General features: G+C 53.8%; 2 protein-coding genes and 1 long non-coding RNA gene across 3 annotated transcripts; all 3 read right to left on the bottom strand.

Annotated features, from left to right (window-relative positions):
• Positions 1 to 1,341: 1,341 nt before the first annotated feature.
• ODF4 (outer dense fiber of sperm tails 4) lies at positions 1,342 to 5,862 on the bottom strand (the record flags this gene model as incomplete). The annotated part of the gene is made up of 5 exons (XM_082676772.1): positions 1,342 to 1,409; positions 1,787 to 1,918; positions 4,575 to 4,721; positions 5,226 to 5,503; positions 5,849 to 5,862. 5 exons carry the CDS (start codon positions 5,860 to 5,862, stop codon positions 1,342 to 1,344), a joined length of 639 nt encoding a protein of 212 aa, XP_082532898.1.
• Positions 5,863 to 8,822: 2,960 nt separating this feature from the next.
• LOC309836731 lies at positions 8,823 to 14,659 on the bottom strand. The gene is made up of 4 exons (XR_014298176.1): positions 14,615 to 14,659; positions 10,976 to 11,052; positions 9,564 to 9,926; positions 8,823 to 9,040 (listed from the first exon to the last, which is right to left on the bottom strand). It is a non-coding gene; the product is annotated as an uncharacterized lncRNA (long non-coding RNA).
• A 443-nt stretch (positions 14,660 to 15,102) lies between these two features.
• KLK1 (kallikrein 1) lies at positions 15,103 to 19,671 on the bottom strand (the record flags this gene model as incomplete). Its single annotated transcript, XM_082676829.1, has 5 exons — positions 19,611 to 19,671; positions 17,678 to 17,837; positions 16,121 to 16,407; positions 15,838 to 15,974; positions 15,103 to 15,258 (listed from the first exon to the last, which is right to left on the bottom strand). The coding sequence occupies exons 1-5, from the start codon at positions 19,654 to 19,656 to the stop codon at positions 15,103 to 15,105; spliced, it is 786 nt and encodes a 261-aa protein (XP_082532955.1). The 5' UTR covers positions 19,657 to 19,671.
• Between the last annotated feature and the right edge of the window lie 351 nt (positions 19,672 to 20,022).

The following is a 20,022-nucleotide window of genomic DNA, read 5'->3' as shown; positions in this document are numbered from 1 at the left end:
CCCCATGTCTGGCAAATAATTGCAGCTCACTTTTTGTTAAAAACGAACACATTGGAGAGCCTTTTGTGGTAGACAAGAGGAAGAGTTATTGTAACAACACTTAATGAGAACATGGACTAAACTCTAACTAGATTAAGGTACAATTGGCTTTCTGTATCCACAGTTTCCACATACACGATTTCAACCAACCACGGATCGAAAAAATTGGGGTAAAAAAATAGCTCCAGAAAGTTCCCAAAACCGAAACTTGAATTTGCTGTGTGTCCCAGCAACTATTTGCATAGCATTTACATTATATTTATAACTATTTACATAGCAATTACATTGTATTACATATTATAAGTAATCTAGAGATGATTTAAAATGTACAGGAGGATGAGCATAGGTTACGTGAAAATACCCTGCAATTTTATATAGGGGACTTGACCATTCCCCGATTGCGTTATCCAAGGGGCGGGTCCTGGAATCAATTTCCTCCGGATACCGGGGAACAACTGTACTGTCATTATCCTCCAAACCATATGCAAAAATTGGCTACGTATAACAGCCTTTAAAATAAATAAATAGAGGGCTTCCCTGGTGGCGCAGTGGTTGAGAGTCCACCTGCTGATGCAGGGGACACGCGTTTGTGCCCTGGTCCGGGAAGATCCCACATGCCGCGGAGTGGCTGGGCCCATGAGCCATGGCCGCTGAGCCGGCGCGTCCGGAGCCTGTGCTCCGCAACAGGAGAGGCCACAACAGTGAGAGGCCCGCGTAACGCAAATAAATAAATAAATAGAGAGGGAATGGGATACTATAGAAAAATAAATGAAGTTAAAAAAAGGAATAGAGCTGAATTGGGCTGGGGGAGGAGGAAGGGAGTGGTGGCAGGAGGTGCTGGCAAAGGCAAGAGGTGAAGTGTGGGTGCAAGGAGAATTAACCTCAGGGGGGGCAAATTATCGGGGGTCACAAAAGTGAAGGATGAAGCCCAAAGAGCTTGGAGAGAATCAGCTATTCAACACACATTGACTGAGCACCATCTGTATGCCAGGAACCAGGAGCCAGCCTGTTTGCTGACACCTCCTGTCTCTTTCCCTCCCGACTCTCTCCCTCACCTATCCCTGTACCCCAGAGGGCTTAAGGGATGGCCCCAGAGAGGCGTGGCATTTCCAGGGAACACTTATAAGGCACTGAACTTAAAAGAATGTTCTGGGTGAAAAACGCAGATTATTTGAAAATACAGATTATTAATCTGAGTTGGGGGGGTGTTTCAGAGGGGACTGAGGGGGCTAGAGAGCAGGGTTGTCAGGTGCTTGGCAGGGAGCCGTGGGAGCAGGCCTGAGGTGGGGACATTCTCATGTCTTAAGTCCAGATGGCCTGGATCGCCAGGAGAGACCAGAAATTCATGTAGTTCAGATAGGAAAAGAAACCTGGGGGAAGGAAGAGAGCAAAGGGGGTGAGGCGCAGAGTTCACCAGCCCCAGCCTGACCCCAGTCCTTTCTCCAAGCCCAGCTACACCTCCTATCATGTCCCCAAATGCATGTCTAAACCCAAACTCAGCCCCAGCCCCTACACTGTCCCCAAACCCAGCACCACTCTCTACACTGTCCCCAACCCATTCCCAAATTCAAACCCGACTCCGCCCCTACATCCAGCCGTAGGCCTATCCCCAGTCCCATCTCCCTACTCAACCCAGTCCTCCCAGTCCACAGTCCCCTTCCCATCCCAAACCCTATCCCACCCTGCCCCCATCTGCATCCTCGAACGCATGCCCAAACCCCAAACCCAACCCCACCCCAGCGCAGACCAGTTATCAGGAAGAGGAAGACGCCAATCCACGCCAGGTAGAAGCTGCAGCCCAGCTTGTAGGTCATGCCTTCTTGCAGGAACTCATGGGCCTGCATCAGGTAGAAGAGGATACCCAGTATCATGCTGGTTCCTGTGTGAGTACAGGTGTTAGGAGGCCGGCCATCAGGTGCGTGAGGACCCCTGCCCATAGTTGTGTGGCTGCCAGGGTCCTGTTCCTTACTTTCCCACTTGCTTTCACCTCCATGAGCCTCTGCTCACAGGCAGGAAAACAGGCTCCTGACAATGTCTTGGTGGAGGACATTGGGAGGGCAAGACTTGGTGTTTAACCAGGCAATGTTGATGTCTAAAACCACAGGCTTTTGGGCTTCCCTGGTGGCGCAGTGGTTGAGAGTCCGCCTGCCGAGGAGGGGACACGGGTTCGTGCCCCGGTCCGGGAAGATCCCACATGCCGCGGAGCGGCTGGGCCTGTGAGCCATGGCCGCTGAGCCTGCGCGTCCGGAGCCTGTGCTCCGCAATGGGAGAGGCCACAACAGTGAGAGGCCCGCGTACCGCAAAAAAATAAATAAATAAATAAATAAAATAAAATAAAAATAAAACCACAGGCTTTGGAGCTAACAGACTGGAACTCTTGTCCCGTTTCTGTAACCCACCTTAGGGCAGCTTCTTTATCCCACCTTAGGGCAGTCACTCCATCTCTCTGAGCCTCATTCCCCTCATCTGTAAAGTGGGCATAATCGTAGGACCCATCTCCTTGGGCTGTCTTGAGGAGTTATTGAGATTGGCACATTCCCTGGCGCACAGTGTGTCCTCAAGAATTGAGATTATTGGGAATTCCCTGCTGGTCCAGTGGTTAGGGCTCCATGCTTCCACTGCAGGGGGCACAGGTTCAATCCCTGGTGGGGGAACTAAGATCGTGCCTGCCGTGCAGTGCAGCCAAAAAAAAAAAAAAAGAAAAAAAAAGAATTGAGATCATCATCACTATATTGGGTCTTTAATTCTGGGCTTCTGAAGCAGTGGCAAGAAACTTAGTCATTCTGGATATTTTAATTTTATTTTGAAATAACATGAATTAAAGATAATTTGTGAAAAGGAAAAGACTCGTTTTTTCCCCTCTCAGGTAATGGGGTACTGGGTAATTTTTTCTTTGTTATTGAAAAATAATATAGGAGGTGTTTTCCATTTCATTAAAAGGGGGAAGGGGCAGAAATGTTTCTTTTTTTTTTTGGCCATGCCACGCGGCATGCGGGATCTTAGTTCCTCGACCAGGGATCGAACCCGTGCCCCCTGCCCTGGAAGCATGGAGTCTTAACCACTGGACTGCCGGGGAAGTCCCAGAAATGATTTTCTTATAGAAAAAATGTCCTATTTTAGATGACATATAACAGGGATGTTTTCTACACTTTGTACCTTATGTTTAAACAATTGGGAAGATTTACTAGACAAACTGGATAAATACCATTTACTAACAAGAAAACAGGAAGTTGAGTGTTCTCTCTTCTTGGACTTACTATCACTCTCCAAGAATGTTCTTTTTTTTTTTTTTTTTTGTGGTATGCGGGCCTCTGTTGTGGCCTCTCCCGTTGCGGAGCACAGGCTCCGGACGCGCAGGCTCAGTGGCCATGGCTCACGGGCCCAGCCGTTCCGCGGCATGTGGGATCTTCCCGGACCGGGGCACGAACGCGTGTCCCCTGCATCGGCAGGCGGACTCTCAACCACTGCGCCACCAGGGAAGCCCAAGAATGTTCTTCTGATGCAACTGAAAGTTGTGAACAATTATTGCAAGAGACAGGAACACAATATCCTGCATTTCCAAATTAAATTGCCCCCCTTTTTCTAAAGTGTAATTTGGCATGCAAATGAAAAACTAAACTGTTCTAATCAGGCTATCGTTTTTGAGTTATTTGGAAGGGAGTGGGAGTACTATCAAGGTAAGGATGTGTGCAGAGTTAAATAGCTACCATCACGTACTGACATTTTCTAATTCAATCCTCACTACCTCTCACGTGGTAGGAAATTTTATTATCCCCATCCTACAGATGAGAAAACTGTGGCTCAGAAACGTTAAGTAGCTTGAACAAAATCACAGAGCTGGTGCTGGTGGTGGGATAGGATGTGGGATGGGGTTAGAACTGAACATGGGGTTGAGTATTGGGTAGTTGGAGTCTGAGTGATGGACATTAAGGTTGAGGCATGAGTTTGGGGGATGGGCATGAGTCGTGGTTGGGTATGAGGATGGATTGGAGATGGGTAAGAAGATGGGGTAGGGAATGCGCTGGGTTGAGTGTGAGAGTGTGAGATCCGCAGGGGATAAGGATGTGGTTGCAGTTGAGGTTGGGGATTAAGAAGAAGATGGGATCAGAGATGGATTGGGGTTGAGTCTGAGGTTGAGATTCATAGTCGAGAGGGGTGGGTTGCATTTGGAATGAGTCTCGAGGAGGCTCAGGCGTGGAGTTGGGTGTTGAGGTCTGTAAGGGGTTGGAGATGGTAATGGGGATGGTTTGGAGATTGGAAAGAAGATAAAATTGGAATGGGGGTGGGGATGGAGAGGGACATCACAGAAGGGAACGTGAATGAGTTTGAGATCTGTTGATGATGGAGATGGGAGGTGAAGTGGAGGCTGGTATTGGAGCTGGAGATGGGGCTGGATTGGAAGTTGATCTTTTTTACTGGGATGGGTTGGAGACTCGGAGGGAGCTAGGCTTGGGCTTGGGGATGAAGGTCAGGATGGGGATGGGATCGAGGTACTCCTTGACTTGGGTCCTCAGGGAGGGATCTCAGTGCCATGCCTGTGAAGAGACTGATGATGACATTGGAGAAGTCCAGCATGGGCATGTTGGAACTGGTGAAGAAGACGATGTTTATGAGGATGATGCAGAGGACGAAGCTGGCAATGCTGGCGATGAGGAGGAAGGCCCAGGCAAAGTCCAACAAATCTGGGGAAGGAAGAGAATCGGGAACGCCGAGATGGGCCCTCAGGCCCCGAGCACGGGGGAGAGGGTCTCCGGGGACGCTGGGAGTATCCTTAAGCCCTCTCCCTTGAACATTCTTCATCCCCCTTTTAAGAAAATTGAAACTGGGCTCTAGAGAAGGGATCTTGAGGCAGAGGCCTTTGGCATTGAGGGTACATCCCCCAGGTCAGTAAGGACAGGTTGTTGGGGTGGGCAGTGACCAGTGGGGTGGGCATTGAGAGACCAACTTGATGTGATGAGGACAGATTCCTTGGGGTGAAAAAGCCTCAGGATAGTGAATAAGATGCTAAGGTTGTGAGGATGGCTAGCACGTGGGTGAGAATGAGCACAGGGCAGTGAGGCTGGTTCTGAGGCGGCGAGGACCCTTCCGGGGAGAAGGGAGGACCAACCCAGGGGAGGCAGAAAGGGGTCTCTGGACCAAAGAGGAAAGAGGAGTCCCAGGAATGGTGAGTATAAGGCAGGCCTTACAAGCATTCTGGTCGTACTCAGGCAGGCAGGAGATGTCAGAGCACCGCACAAAGAAGATGGTATCGATGGGGATGGTCTGGGAGCCAGCAGGGTCCCCAGGGGGCGCCAGCGGCACCTGGAAGTGGATCCAGGGCTGGCCCAGACAGACGAGGCCGATGATTACCAAGCCGGCCAGGCTCAGCGCCAGGCTCAGCCGTCGACTGATCTTCTTGGCCTCATGCAGCAGCCGCCAGCCCCTGGGCAGCTGGGAATGGCTGAGTCTACACGTCTCCAGAAACCTGCCGCAGATTGCCCACGACCAGTGTCAGCACCGAGTCCGGCCAGCCAGCCCAGGTCCAACTGTCAGAGTCCCACCCAGTCTAACTTTCAGACTCTATCTTCCCTATGTCCATTCTCCATTCCCTGTATCCGCCAGGTCCTACCTCTAGGACACGCTCACCCAGATACAGCCTCTAGGCTCCCTGGCCGCCAGATCTAGCTTCCGGCCCTGCCACCCCCAGATGCAGTCTCTAGGTTGAGTCATAGGTCCAGCCTCTATGCCGAGCCCCACCCAGGGCCAGCCTTCAGGTCCAGCTCTCAAGCCCTGCCACACCTATGTCCAACCTCTAGCCTCATATACTGACCGTGCTTCTGGCATCCGACTTTTGCCTGATACCCCTCCCCCAGGATTCTGGCCCCAAATCTGGCCCACCCCGTGGACTCCTGCCTCTCACCTGCCAGGACTGCTCTCAATGGAGCTGCCTGATGGTAAGCTGTGAATGCTGCTTTCTGGAGGATGTTGGTTGGTTAGGGAGCCGTCCGAAGCGTCTTTGATACTCTCCTGGGAGGTCCAGATAATTGATTCGACGCTTTTGACACTGGCCTCGGGGCTGCGAGTAATTGATGGGGGGACATCGACTCTGGCCCGGTTTGGTGACTTGGAGCTTTGAAGACTTGAGTGGAAACTCTGGGTCGTTGGCTGGATACTAATTTGACTATTGTAGGTAACTGATTTTACTTTGGTCAGGGGGGTGCGAGCAGCTAATGAAGGGTTTTGGTTACTGAAGCGGCGAGTTTGGAAAACTGGTGGGACACCTCGGGTATGGAAACAGCGACTGTAGGTGATGGATGGTGTGTCTTGGATACTGACCCGGTGACCCTGAACATTGGGCAGCAGCTCTTGGATACTGACCCGGTGACCCTGAACATTGGGCTGAGAGTCTTGGGGACTGACCCGGCGACCCTGAACATTGGGCAGCAGCTCTTGGATACTGACCCGGTGACCCTGAACATTGGGCTGAGAGTCTTGGGGACTGACCCGGCGACCCTGAACATTGGGCAGCAGCTCTTGGATACTGACCCGGTGACCCTGAACATTGGGCTGAGAGTCTTGGGGACTGATCCGGGGCCTGAAGGTAGTTGACGAAGGGTCTTGGGCCTCGCCTTGGGTGTTGCTGGGAGCTACTGGAAGGGACTCTGGCTGAGAGCTCTGCTGGCCAGATTGGGACCTCTGGGCCATGTGGAGATGAGGGACAAGGCCAGTCCCCGGATGCACTCAACAACCTGCCAACTGCCTCATCCCCTCTTTCCAGGCATTTCCATGGCCACCTGGAAGTCCACTGGTCTCTCCGGGGCTCAGGCTCTGTCCCTTGGGGTTTGAATCTCTCGGTCCCCTCTTCTGTGTTCCTTGGTCTCTCCTGCTGTCCTAAGGCAGGCCTCAGGGCTTCAGTCTGGCCTGGCCTGGGGGCAGGGGGCAGGTTCCATGACAGTTGGAGGGGTTCCAGGAGGTTGGGACGTTGGCCATGGACTCATGTTCCACCCTAGCCCCGTGTGAGAGATATGGGGGCTTGGGCTGGGTCAGGGTGGGCTCAGTGTAGGGTCTTGGTGGGGTCAGGACTGGGTCAAGAAGGGGTCATGGCTGGGTCAGAGAGGTAGAGGGAGAAGCATGAATCAGAGCATGAACTCAGGGTGTAGAGGCCCCAAGGTAGTCTGTTGGTGTGTGGGAGGGACCCCGTGAAGTCCAGCGTAGCTGGAGGTGAGTGAGCAGTGCGGGGTCAGGGTCCCTGCCAGCTGGAAGGTTGGCAGATCCCAGCCCTTGGTGAATGTCGGGGGCACCACCCGTGTTCACCCTTTCGGCACCATGGGTCTTGGCCTCGTGAACACACTTTGGAACCTGTGTCATAGCTGTCTGTGTCCTGGGTTGGGATATGTGACAGGGATGGAGATAAGGGGATGATGTTGAGAGTGGAGATGGAGCTGGGCTTTGCGGAATAGGGAGCAGAGGATGAGGTTGGAGACAAAACAAGTTGGTTTGGGTTTAGGCTGGGTAGTGGGTGGGAGAGGAGATGTGCGTTAGGGTTAGAGATGGGAATGGGGCTGTGTTCAGGGCTTAGGACAGGGAGAATAGTGGGGATGGCACGGGGCTGTGGGTGGTGCTGGGATGGGACAGGAAACAGAGATGGGGATGAAACTGGGATTGCGGTTTGGGTGGGGATGGGAAGATGGCTGTGGGCAGAAGGGGATTGAGAATGGGGTAAAAGGCAAGGTTAGGGTGGGGGTGGAGACGTGGCTGTGTTCGAACATGGAGACTAGGATGCAACAGAGTGATGCAGGCAGAGCGAGGCGTCCAGAACCCTATTCTTTCCCAGCGGATCAAGCCTCTTCCTGGGAGGAGGACCGCAAGTTTGTCCTGCGGGGCTGGTGTCTTGTCTTCAACATCCTGGCGACCCTGATGCTGCTCAGCGTGTTGGATGGGCGGATGGCCTACCTGCAGGGCTCCTACACTGGCTACCTGGGCCTCTGGACCAGCTGCGGGAAGCACAAGTGCGCCAGCCTGGGCCAAGTCACCGGTCAGTAGGAGCCTGGGGTGCTCTGGGGGCGGGGTGGTCTCTGGAGATGATCAGGGGCGAGAATCTCTGGGGGAGTCTCTTCGGGTGTTCTTGGTTGGGGGGGCGGGAATCTTTAGAATTCTTGAGAGCGTCTCTGGAGATTCTCTGAAGGCCTTAGGAGGGAGCTTCCTGGAGTTATATGTGGGCTTATGAGGAAACAGGACTGTCATTGCTCGTGGGAAGATGGGCGTTACACTTGGCCAAAACCCAACCTGCCTCATGACTAGGTGACTAGACACCATCATTCTCTCTCTCACTCTTTTGAAAATGGTGGTTTCTTTTTTTTAAGATAACAAGAGCCTTCCAGCTCCTCCAGAAACGTTTTGCCTCCTTGTAGGTCTCCGCGTTTCCAGCGCTTTTGAGCATTGGCACAGAGGCAGCCCAGGCCCTGGAGCCAGAGCTCCGGGTTTGAATCCCGGCTCAGACACGCGGTAGCTGGGTGACCCTGGGCATATTCCTTCACCGCTGTGTGCCTCAGTCTCCTCATTTCTATAATGTCAGTGATAGTGGTACCAATTCGTGGGCTGTTTGAGGAATACGTGAGTTAAAACACGTAAAGGAATTAGAAGAGTGCCTGGCACATAGTAAGGGCTACACCCAGATTTCTTCTTATTATTATAAGGACCCGCCACCCCACCAGCCAGTGTACCTACCTTCATTTCAGATCTCAAATAAGTGCTCATAAAACTTCCAGAATATTGTGTGGTATTAATCTTATTTATTTATTCTGAGTATCTCTGTCTCTCATACCTCTCAAACTCAAGCTGGTTTCGAGTTATGGAAAAGTCTGCAGGCATAAATTGTCCCTGCTTCGGCATCCAGGTGCTCAAAAGGTACCTGTCTCTTGCCATCTCTCCTTGAAGGATTCCTTTGTGTTGGGCCCTCAGGCAAGCTGTGCTCACACAGTGGCAGTGGGGCTCTCAGCAGCTCCCGGGTCCCATTTTTTTCCTGTAAGCAACGATGAAGAAAAGAGAATACGTTTTCTTCTGTGGCCCTCACACAGAGGTCTCAGCATTAGCTCCGATGGGCTCAGATTAACTGCCCTGGGATTTCTCACTCCTCCCTGAATCATTTGCTATGGTCAGGAGGACGTCATGCTGTGTTTGCCTGGGTCTGAATCACATGCTTTTCTTAAAGAGTCAACGGAGGGGGTCACTTCTGTCAGAATCCCAAGGACAGAAGGTGGGCAGAGAGTTCCTCCGGACAATATCAGGTTGCTCTTGCCAGAAGAATGGGACTGGATGCTGGGTGGGCAAAGGCAACTGGGCACAATTTCCCCCTCTATTTACAGTACTTTCTTTGAGCATGATTCCTCTTGGGGGATATATTCCCAAGAGCAGAATAGCAGTGCTTCCAAAGGGCTGATGAAATCTTGTAAGGCTTTGATATACGCTCCCCATATGGAAGTCAGGATTCTCATGACAAGCAGCAGAAGCCAATTCAAGCTGGTTTAAGCAGAAAATAGATTTACCCAGGATACTGCGGCGCTTATAGACTCTTTGTGAGGCCAGGGAACTGGGCTCCAGGGACGGAGTGATCAGGACTGGCTGACTGGTCACACACACTGGAGCTTGACGTGTGGAACCCAGTCTCTCCAGGCCTGGACTCCACTGGGGAACCTCTTTCTCTGCTGCCCCAGGACCCTGGAGGTAGTTGCAGTCACCCCGACTAGAATAGATTTCACGGCTATTTCTCCCGGCTGCTGACTCCAAGTTTAGCGTGGCTGTATTTCATTGGTGGAACCTGGTCGCATGCCGAGGTCCTAGCAGTAAGAGGCTGGTTTCCTTGCCGGGAAGTGTGGATACAAACATTGGGAAATTCCCCAAACGTAGGACTGGTGTTCAAAGGTGCCGGGAAGACAAAAAAGAATGGTGAATATGCAGTACATTCCTCATTTGTTCTAAAATGTTAACTCTGTGTGATTTTACTTTATTTTATTTTATTTTACTTTCTGGCTGCACCACGCGGCTTTTGGGATCTTAGTTCCCCCACCAGGGATTGAACCCTGGGCCCTTGGCGGTGAAAGCGCAGAGTCCTGAGCACTGGACCGCCAGGGAATCCCGCTGTGTGATTTAAAATTTTTTCCTTATTTTAAAATTTAAATGACTTTTATTTTATTTGAACAGGTCATATATTTACGTGGTTCAACATTTTAAAAAATGCAAACGTCTCCCTCTCATTTTTGTCCCCCATCCCTCCCAGTTGCCCTTCCTGGGGGCAGCCGATGTCACTAAGCCATTTTAAGCCCTTGTGTGTTCTGCTGGTCATATTCTCTGCATATATGAGAAAATGGCTATGGTTATATACACATCAGAATATATATACATACACACACATAGGTAGGTATGTATTTATTTATATATCATTTAAAAAGCACACATGGCAGTATTACAGTTCTCTTTTAAAGGTAAATCACCATTATTGAATGCTAAGAATATACAAAGCTTTGTGGTTGGCATAAGAAATAACAAATAGGTTGTGAAGGTTTTAATTATTTTTTAGGTGCAGAAATTTAGGATTTTTATGTAGTCTAAATTCTCCACCTTTGCCGAACATTCAATTATGGTTTTGTGTGTGTGTGTGTGTGTGTGTGTGTGTGTGTGTGTGTGTTTTAGGGTTTGACTGTGATGTTGGTGGGTGGTATTCAGGCAGTACTGAATCCTGTGCTCCTTGCCAGGAGCCTACAGAAGGGACCTGAATTAGTCATAAGTCTTTGGATCACAGGCGGTAGAAACTCTAACTTGAACTAGCTTGAGTGAAGGAATTTACAGGCTCACCTAAGTGAAAAAGTATGGGGGTAGAAACGCTTTCAGACATGGCTGCGTTCAGCGGTCCAAGTGACCGCATCAGACATTGCTGTCTGTCTGTTTCTTGGTTACTTACTTGAGTGGGCTTCATTCTCAAGGCTCCATGTAGTGGCAAGGCAGGATCCAGTCAGGAAAAAACAATCATTCTAGGGGCTTCAGAGGGAAGTAAATATAGGGAATTGGTTTCATGGGTCATAGAAGAGCTGAGAAGCCGAGTAGGAATGGTGAGGCAAATCAGGGATTAGCAACTCAGGAAGCTGCCAGGCCCCTACGCCGGAAGAACAAAAGGAAGAAGTAGTATTACTGGAGCCTGGAAGTTGGAGCCATCTGGAGGGCACAGACTCATGCTGAGATTTGCTTAGAGGTGGCTACAATCACCGAAGAAATGCATCGATGGCTGAAGACACCAACTGAGGCAGAGAGAGAGGAGGATAAATACCCTGGCTTGTCCCATCCCCCTAGAGCCAGTCTTTTGCCAGTGCCTCCCATGAGCCAAACAGAGATAAGTCAGTGAGCAAAGGAGGCTGGGAAATGTAGTCCTTGTAATGTAGAACAGAGAAGGGTGGGGAATGAACCTGAAAGCAGACAGAAGAATGACTGGCAGAACGGCTAACAACTCAGACCTCAGGTCCGGCAGGAAAAAGAGTGCAGAAATTTCCTGCAAAAGTCCTGTGTGACTGGCTCACAAGGTACCTACCAAACCAAGCATGGTGACTAGAGCAATGCAACGTACTGACTGTCTCATAACTGGGACTCCAAGTGAGGAACGGCAGGAAGGCGAAATGCATCGTGCGGAGGTAAGCTGCAAACGGCCGTCCCTTCTGACCAAACTGCAGAGTGCGCTTGTCTCTGGGATGACAAGAGCCAGGGACTTGAGTGTCATCTCAGCTCTCTTTCTCTCCTCCTCTTGTCTGCTTTTTCTTCTTAGTTTTACTCTCAGTTCTCCTGTCACCTAGGAGCTTGGGTCCAAGGCTCAGGCAGCTCCAAGCTCATAATCCTCTTGATCAGAGAAGAAAGAGCTGGTCCCTGACAGCTTCAGTTAGAAACAGTCCCCGGGAAGAGCTTGATTGGTTGGCTTTGGTCATGTGCCCGTGTTTGAGCCAATCACCACTGTCTGGGTCATGGGGCACTGTGATTGGCTCAGCCAGAGTCACATGACTACCTCTGTGGCCCTAGAGGGCAGGGTATGTCATGAAAAACTCTCAACCAGGATTATGGGATTGATCCTGAGAGCACTATTGCTATTTTGTAATATGTGCAGTTTGCCAGAAACAAAGCAAATGGAGTCTTAGCTCATTTGGCTGAAATAGTCTTGCACTGCTCAAAAGTAGGCAAAGTAGGAAAGGGCTGAAAGGGAGAAGCGTAATTCTCAGAAGGAGCCGAAACTCTTGTCATACTGAAATGCAAATTGGATAAATATCAATTTTAAACCGAGTGTGATTACGTCTTTTAGGTACTTTGGTTTTAGAGTATTTGGAAATTTTCTTGTGCGTACATCTGTGTGTGTGCTCTGGGGGATGTCAGGAGGGTGATTTGGAGAATGTCTGTGAGGGGCTCTAGGGTGTGAATGGGGGTGACATTGAGATACCCGGGGAGGTCTGGGGGTGTGAGTGGGGTCATTAGGGAAACTTGGGGTAAGGGTGGGAGAGAAGTAGTGTGACTTTAGAGGTGACTAAAGTGACTAAGAGTACTATTGGGAGTGCCTGGGATTGGTATGGAAGGTTATTAATGTAATTTGCTGTGGGACATCGTTTGGGAGTATGAATAACTTTAGGGGTGACTGTAGGGATGACTCTAGAAATAATAGAGATGATTCTGTGGGGTGAACTTGAGGATGTGAGTGGGGGTGACTCAAGGGCCATCTGTGGGGTGACGTTGGAGGTATGTGTGGAGTTGATCATGAGAGTGTCTAGGACTGACTTTGGGGTAAGAGAGGGCGATTTGGCACCACTTTGAGGGTGCAAGTGGGGATGACTTTTTTAAGAATTGAGGTAGTTGACTTATAGTATTATATAAGTGTCAGGTGTACAACACAGTGATTCACAATTTTTAAAGCAAGTGGGTTTTTAAAGACTTTGGGTTAACTTTACGGGTACACGGGGTGGACTTTGTGAGAGTGGGAGTCATTTTGGGGTTTCAAGGAGGTGACTTTGGCGAGGGCAGTGGGGGTGATTTCGAGGATGTCTGTAGCTAAAGTTTGGGGGTGTCTGTGGGGGATGTTGCTCAGGGCTGTGAGTGGGGATGAGTTGGGAGGATGACCCTGGGCACTTCCCCCTCTCCTTCCAGTTCTCATCCACATGAGCACGGGCTTCATGATCCTGGCCCTGATCCTGTGTCTGGTCCTCCTCCCGGCCATGGGCTTCTCCTTCCGGCCAGTGTTCCGCCGCCTTAACAAGGCGGACCTGATCTTCAGTTCCCTCAGCTTTTGCATCGGTAAGTGTTTCCCTGGGGCAAGGGGTGCCCTCCCTACCTCAGCATCTCTCCCCTCTCCTCTTTCTGGCTCTGTGTGTCTCAGAGTTTCTGTCCTGCTGGGTGTCTGTCTTTGAATGCCTCTTGGGCTCTCCGGCCCACCCTCCCTGTGTGTTTCTCAGTTCTATATCCTTCTCAGTCGGGGTGAGTGTGCTGGGCCTCTCACTCTCTTCCTGGTTCCCACTCTTTCTTTCCGCCCCCTCCTGGTATCTTTCTGTCTGTCTTGTGTGTGCGTTTGCGCGCGCGCGCCCTTGTCACGGAGGGTGGGAGAGGATGTGTCTCTTTTCTCTTTCTGGGGGCCTCGGGGTCCCTGTCCAGCCTCGTGTCCGTCTCTGGCCCCACCCCCAGTGCAGGGCTCCTGGTTGTCCTCAGCCTGACGCTCTTTGTAGCCAACTGCGAGACGCTCCAACCGAGGCCACAGGTATCCTACCTGGTGACCACCTACCTGTGCTGGGGCGCCGGCGCCGTGACGCTGGGGGCCGGTGAGCGCAGGGCCTCGGGAGGGAGGGGCGGGGTCTCGGCAGGGCAGGGGGCGGAACCCGGGGAGAATACCAGGCAGGGCTTCTGGCCAGATTGGGGCGGACCCCCGGGGAGGTCAGCCTCGAGGGACAGGGCGGGGCCTAGGCCGGGGTTCGGAGTCCACCAGCCCATCTGGCCCCCACCCCCAGGAACCCTGAGCTACTTAAACTACGTGGGCATGTGGGGCAAAAGGGGGCCCTCCATGGAGCAGCGGCTGAACCACCGGCGGTGCGTCTCGCAGCAGAGCACCCTGAAGTTCATGTCCGAACAGCAGCGGTCAGACCCAGACTCGAAGAGCACCGAGGAAGAGCCCAGTTCACTTCCTCCCCAAGAACCCCCGTCTAAGCCTCTCTAAGCAATTGCACCCGAGCTTCTCAGGACACTGACGCCTCACCGCCGCCAGGTGCCGGGCCCACCCATTTCACCTTGGCCACGCGCCCGAGACTAGACTTCCCTGGAGGTCCCACTCCCTAAGAACCCCCCGAGAACAGGTGACAAAGCCCCACCCCTCGAGCCAGGGCCCTCCTTTTGCGGCTCGGTTCCCGCTCAGTCCTCACCCTGCCCCCACCCCAGAAGTCCAACACCGCCCCCCCCAGTTCTGCACTCCGCCTGTGCTGTGTGGCCTGTTGGTGTGGCCCCGCCCCCGAGCCTAGCTAGGCCCCGCCCCCAGGTGTCCAGCCCTCGCTGGCCGCGGCCCGAAGCCGCACTTCATCATAGGAATTCCTACCTCTCCGAGGGCCAGCACCGCCCCAGGATGTCCAGTCTTGACCCGGGCCGACACGACACTGCCTAGCCTTTGATGTAGCCACGCTCCTCGGCGGAACAGACCCCTCCCCAGGGAGGTGTGGCTTGCAATTATACCCCCCGCCCCTTCCTGGTTTCCCTGCCACAATAAAACGTGGGCCCTATCTCTCAGAGTCCGAGCCTCCGTTTCGTGCTCTCCCCCAGGGCAGAGTGGGGCTCAGAGTTCTTGCCTTGTCCTTTGGGGTCTGAGCCTTTCTCTGCCTCTTTGTCCACACCTGCCTCTGATCCTTCCTTTCCCCTCTGATCGTAACTGCACATCTCCCGCCGAGAGAGACCGGGAGGGCTGGGGAGGCTCTAGTCTGGGCCGGATGGGTCCCGAGTTCCCAGGTGTCTAGCGTCTGGAAGGCCAAATGACACCAGGAGTTGATGCATGTTCGATTTTACTGGGGGTAAGGGACAGGGCGGGGGCATTCAGGGGTTGTCAGCCATGGTCTTCTTGATCCAATCCACATACAAAATCACTTTGGTGTAGATGGAGGGCTTATTGGGGGCACCGCACGGGATGTGGCCCCATGACGTGATTCCCTGAAACATACCCTCGCAGATCAGCGGGCCCCCTGAGTCACCCTACAGCACAAGGGGGAGGGGGAGAGTGTGAGAGAGGTTAGCTGGGCCTGGGGGGCTCCAGCACTTGGACCTGGGTGCACAGATCCAGACAGCGACTCCCCATCTCTGGGGAAAGAGACCATTGTCTCCAGAGTCCACTCCCAGAACATCAGCGGGGATTCCAACAGAGGAGACAGTGGCTCGAGTCCTGCCAGTGGGGATGGGACCTCAGGGTCCAGTTTCTTCCCCGGGGTTGGGGGGGGGGGTGGATCCAGGAGGAGGATGGTCCCTGCAGACAGATCGGTGGGGAGGACCCATCTATAGGACACTCCCACCCTCAGGGCTCATGTCAGATGTCACCTCTCCGGAGAAGCTTTCTCTGACTGGACAGTAAGCTTGTGTTAGAGGAGCAGGTGAACTATTATTATGTGCAGGAGGGAGATACGCAGGATACCGGGATGGGGATACAGGAAGGAAAGGGAGCAGAGAGCTACAGCTGGGAAGCTATGGAGACAGATGCCTGCTTAGCTCTGAACCCCAGTCCAGAATCTGAGTCCCCTCCCCCAGCACTTCAAGACTCCGGGGGACAGGCTGGCTCACCACGCAGGTGTCCTTGCCGCCCTCCAGGTGTCCAGCACACAGCATGAACTCTGTCACCTTCTCGGAGTGGGCACTGGCACACACCTCATTGGGCAGGACAGTAAGGTCCACACACTGGAGATCATCTGGGTAAATGACTACAGGCCAGGGAGAAACACGGCTGTGGCCAGACCCCACCCCCTAAGCCCTCCTTCCCCAGACTCCGGAGTCCAGGTCCCCAGTCCCCTCCTCCCTTACACCCAGGTGCCTGGGCTCCAGGCTGCACGGTGTGGCCCTGGCATACACTTAGCTGGTTCGATGCTGCCCCAGCCAGAGGCATAGCAGGTGCTCTCCAGTTGGGGTTCCTTGGTGGGCAGCTCCAGGACCTGCACATCCTCTGTGATCTGGACGGGCCCCTCCAGGCGGAGTAGCATGAGGTCATGGCTGTAGTCCTCCCCTGTGGGGAGGGTGTCGTTCTTCAGGAGGCTCAGGTTGAAATCGGGGTGTGGAAAGTCCTTACTGACATGGGCAAACTGGGCTGTGTCTTCGTCCTCAAACAGGTTGTGGCGACCCAGCCAGAGCTGGTAATTGCTGGTGAAGGAGAGGGTGGAGACGATGAGAATGAGAGAGGAGGCAGAAAGGGAGGGCATGAGGAAGGGTCCAAAATGAGAAAGAGAAACAGGAAGGGGGGGAGAGAGGGAGAGAGAGAGAGAGACCGAGGGAAGATACAGAGTCACAGAAAACAAAGAGACTGCGAGTAAATAGATGAAAGAATGTGACAATGTCACAGACAGAGACAGACTAAAATGGAGTAAAAGAAGAGCTTAGAACAGTAGAGAGGGTGGGAAAGATGGAGGGGAGACAGTGAGATAGAGGGAGCACATAGGAGACAGGAGGAGGAAGAGACAGAGACCGTGAAGAACAGACTAAACAAAGAGGAAGGGAGGGAAAAGACAGAACGAGGCAGGAGAGTGAGAAACGGACCAAGTGAGGAAGAGAGGAGAAAGGAAGGAGAGAGAATGAGAAATAGAGGCAGAGGAGGCAAAGGGGTGAGAGAGAGAGAGAAAAAACGGAGAAGCACAGGAGGGGGATGGGGAGGGGGCGGGGAGGGGGATGGGGAGGGGCGGGGCGGGGCGGGGCGACCAGCTCAGCCGCAGCTGGGGCTGCGAGGCTGGTTCCCCAGCAGGCGGGTGGCCTGGCCCCCAGCCCAAGGTCGGCGTCCCCTTTCTGCCCCAGCTCCCTCTCTCCTCTTCTCCTTCCTCCTCCTTCTTCCTTCCCTCCACTGCCCCCACCCAGTTCCAGCTGACACTAGACCTTCTCTGTGTCCCCCTGGAGTGGATGATTGGCCTGGAGGGAGGGGCTGCCCAGGGATGGATCATCTCTTCCATTTCTCTGGGGTGGAGGTGTGCTCAGTAGTGATGGGAGAGGGAGTGAGGCAGAGACCCAGAGAGACAGAGAGACGGGGCAGAGAGATGGAGGATGAGACACAGGTGACAGAGATGGCAGCAGAGACTTGAGATGGACAGAGAGGGAGAGACACAGAGAAATGGAGACAGAAGAGAGAGGGAGAGAGACACCAATCATAGTCACACAGAGAGACCCACAGCAGAGCCAGTTACCGAGACACACACAGAGATAGGACAGAGGCAGACATAGAAAGAGAGACAACAGGACAGACCCAAGAGACCCAGGCACCCGTGGAGACGGCTTCCCTGGGGTCATCGAGTCCCAGCCCTGTCCCTCTCCTTGTGACCCTGGACCACAACCTCCCCTCTCTGCCTCAGGCCCCCCAGCCTCCCCTGAGGTTATCCGAGGGTTATCCTGTGTGTGCCCCCCCTCCAGACCCCCTGCCCCTACTCACTCGCTCCTGCAGTGAGCAGCTGTGAGCACCCACTGGGGGGCCACCAGGACACCTCCACACTGGAAGCGGCTGAAGCGGTACAGAGCCACCTGCCAGGGCTGGGAATGCTTCCTACACTCGTGGCCTCCTATGATCCGGGACTGGGTAAGGGGCACAGCACCTGTGGGTGGGGGTGCCGGGTCAGGTCGGGTGGAGTCGGCAATGGGGCTAAGAGACCGGGCTAGTGGAGGGAGCTGAGCTGCGTGATTGGAGGTTCGTGGGGGTAGAGGACCAGAGCTGGGGGTCTGAACGTGGGCCGGGGGTGTTGGGAAGGGCCTGGGATTCCGGGGCCACCCCTGGGCTTGCGGGTTGGTGGCTGGTCCCGGGTGTGGAGGCTATGCTGAGTGCAGAGCGGACCCCCGGCATGAGGGTAGGGAACAGCAAGACAGCATCTGGAGCAGGCATCTGGTGAGGGGGTCGGGAGGTTTGGGTTCTCGGACTGTGGGACAGGAGGCTGTGGGTTCTGAGAGGGGAAACCAAGGATAGAGGCACCAAGAGACGAGGTCAGAGGCTGCAGGGGGAAGGATCTGGAGGATTAAGGGGCTCTTGGGCTGATGAAATGGTTAGGGCTTGGGTTGAGCTTTTGGGGCTTCTGGAAAGAATGCAGATCTGGGCAATTAGGTTAGAGGGGCCAAGAAGAGCATCTGGGGAATTTGGGGGCTCCTGGATTGGGGCTGGGAGATTTGGGAGAATTGGGGGTTCCGGATCAAAGAATGAATGAAAGGATTAGGCTGGGAAAGGGGTCCTGGGGTCTAGGAATGGCATTCTAACAAGAGTGAGGGCCCCGGGACCAGGCTGGGGTCAGACTGCGAGGGAGCTCAGGAGAAGGGAGAGTGGAATAACAGTTATTCTGGGATTGGGTGCTTCTCATGGGGTTGGGGTTCATGGTCTGAGGCTACTGGAGGCATCTGGGGTTTTCTTGGGAGCAGTGCCAGGACAGGAATGGACGAGGAGGCATATCAGGGGCCAAACAGCTGTGGGACCACAGAGAGAACTCACTTGATGTGGGGTTTTAGAATCAGATGTTGGGGTACCTAGGGCAGGACAGCTGGGCTGGGAAGGTACGTGTTGGGATCCTGGTGGACGGGTTCCCAGAAAACCAGAGCTGCACAGGAGGGATTCTGGTTGGTAAAGGGCTGGAGCCTGGGGAAGGATGGAAATTCTCCAAGGAAAGGAGCATGTGATTGTGGGTTCGGGATAATTTTCCTGGGGGGAAAAGGCTGGGGCTGTGGGATGCAGGTTCTGGAGCAAAGAGGTGAGGAAGTGACATTTGCAGAACCCACCCCTGGTACCAGATGGGAGGCCTACCTAGTCACAGACCAGAAAGTCTGTTTTTGAAGAAGCATAGGTGTCTAGTGAAATTTGGGGTCCTGGGGGGATGGCGGGGGACCAGATGTCAGGACTGAAGGAGCTAGTTGAGAGCTGACAGCTGGATGGGGAAAATCACCAGGGTGTGGTAGGATTTGGGGCCTCAAGGGCCGGACCGCTGGGCCATAGAGAACTAGGGATAGGAGGGGGTGATGAGGGTCCCAGAATCTGATGGGTTTGGGGGGGCTCCTTGGAAGAGAGAGACACAGATGGCCCAGGATCTGCCCCCTTTAGTAAAGTGGATGGGGGCAGGGATCTGAGCGGGGAAGAGGAGAAACGTCTGATTATTCCCGAGGGAGAAGGGGCCTAGGGCGAGCAAGGTGACACTGAGGAGGGGTCGGTTTGGATTTTAGGGTGGGGCTGGGAGAGATAAGAGAGAGCCTGGTGTCCTGGTCTGGGCTAGACTGGGTCGCAGGGGTGCAGGCTGCGGTACCATGTGGGAGGGCAAGGAGTCATGGAGCGGGGCCGGGGGGCAGCATGAGAATCGGGGCCCAACCGCCCTCCCACATCTTCCCCACTGTCTCACCAGTCCCTGCCAGGGACAGGGCAAGGCACAGAACCGGGAAGCACATGATGACAGAGGTGTCCAGGGGCAGGCAGGCGGTGAGCTTGGAGCCGGGGAGCCTCCCCGAGCAGCCTTTTAAAACCCTCATTCCCCCGGGGCCCCACCCCTGCCCTGCTGGCACCCAGATATGGCCAAGGCCCTGCCCCTGCTTCCTGGGGGCCGGACAACTCTCTCCCACACCCAGAGCTTGTGGAAGGGGCGGGAGAGCGAACAGCTGCTGCTCTGCAGGCCCTCAGTCGCACTGGAAGCATTCCTGGGGCCTGAAGCCAGACAGGGCAGGGCCTGGCGTTCCTGAGACCTTGCTCTTGGGGACAGAGCCGGTGAGGGGAGGTGGAGGTGGGGCAGGTGGGAGCAGAAACGGCCAAGGTGGAAG

This window comes from Grampus griseus (assembly GCF_964374135.1).
Source record: "Grampus griseus genome assembly, chromosome: 19".
Lineage (NCBI taxonomy): Eukaryota > Metazoa > Chordata > Mammalia > Artiodactyla > Delphinidae > Grampus > Grampus griseus.
Note: the sequence above shows the minus strand (reverse complement) of the source record. Positions and strands in the feature narration are given on the sequence as shown.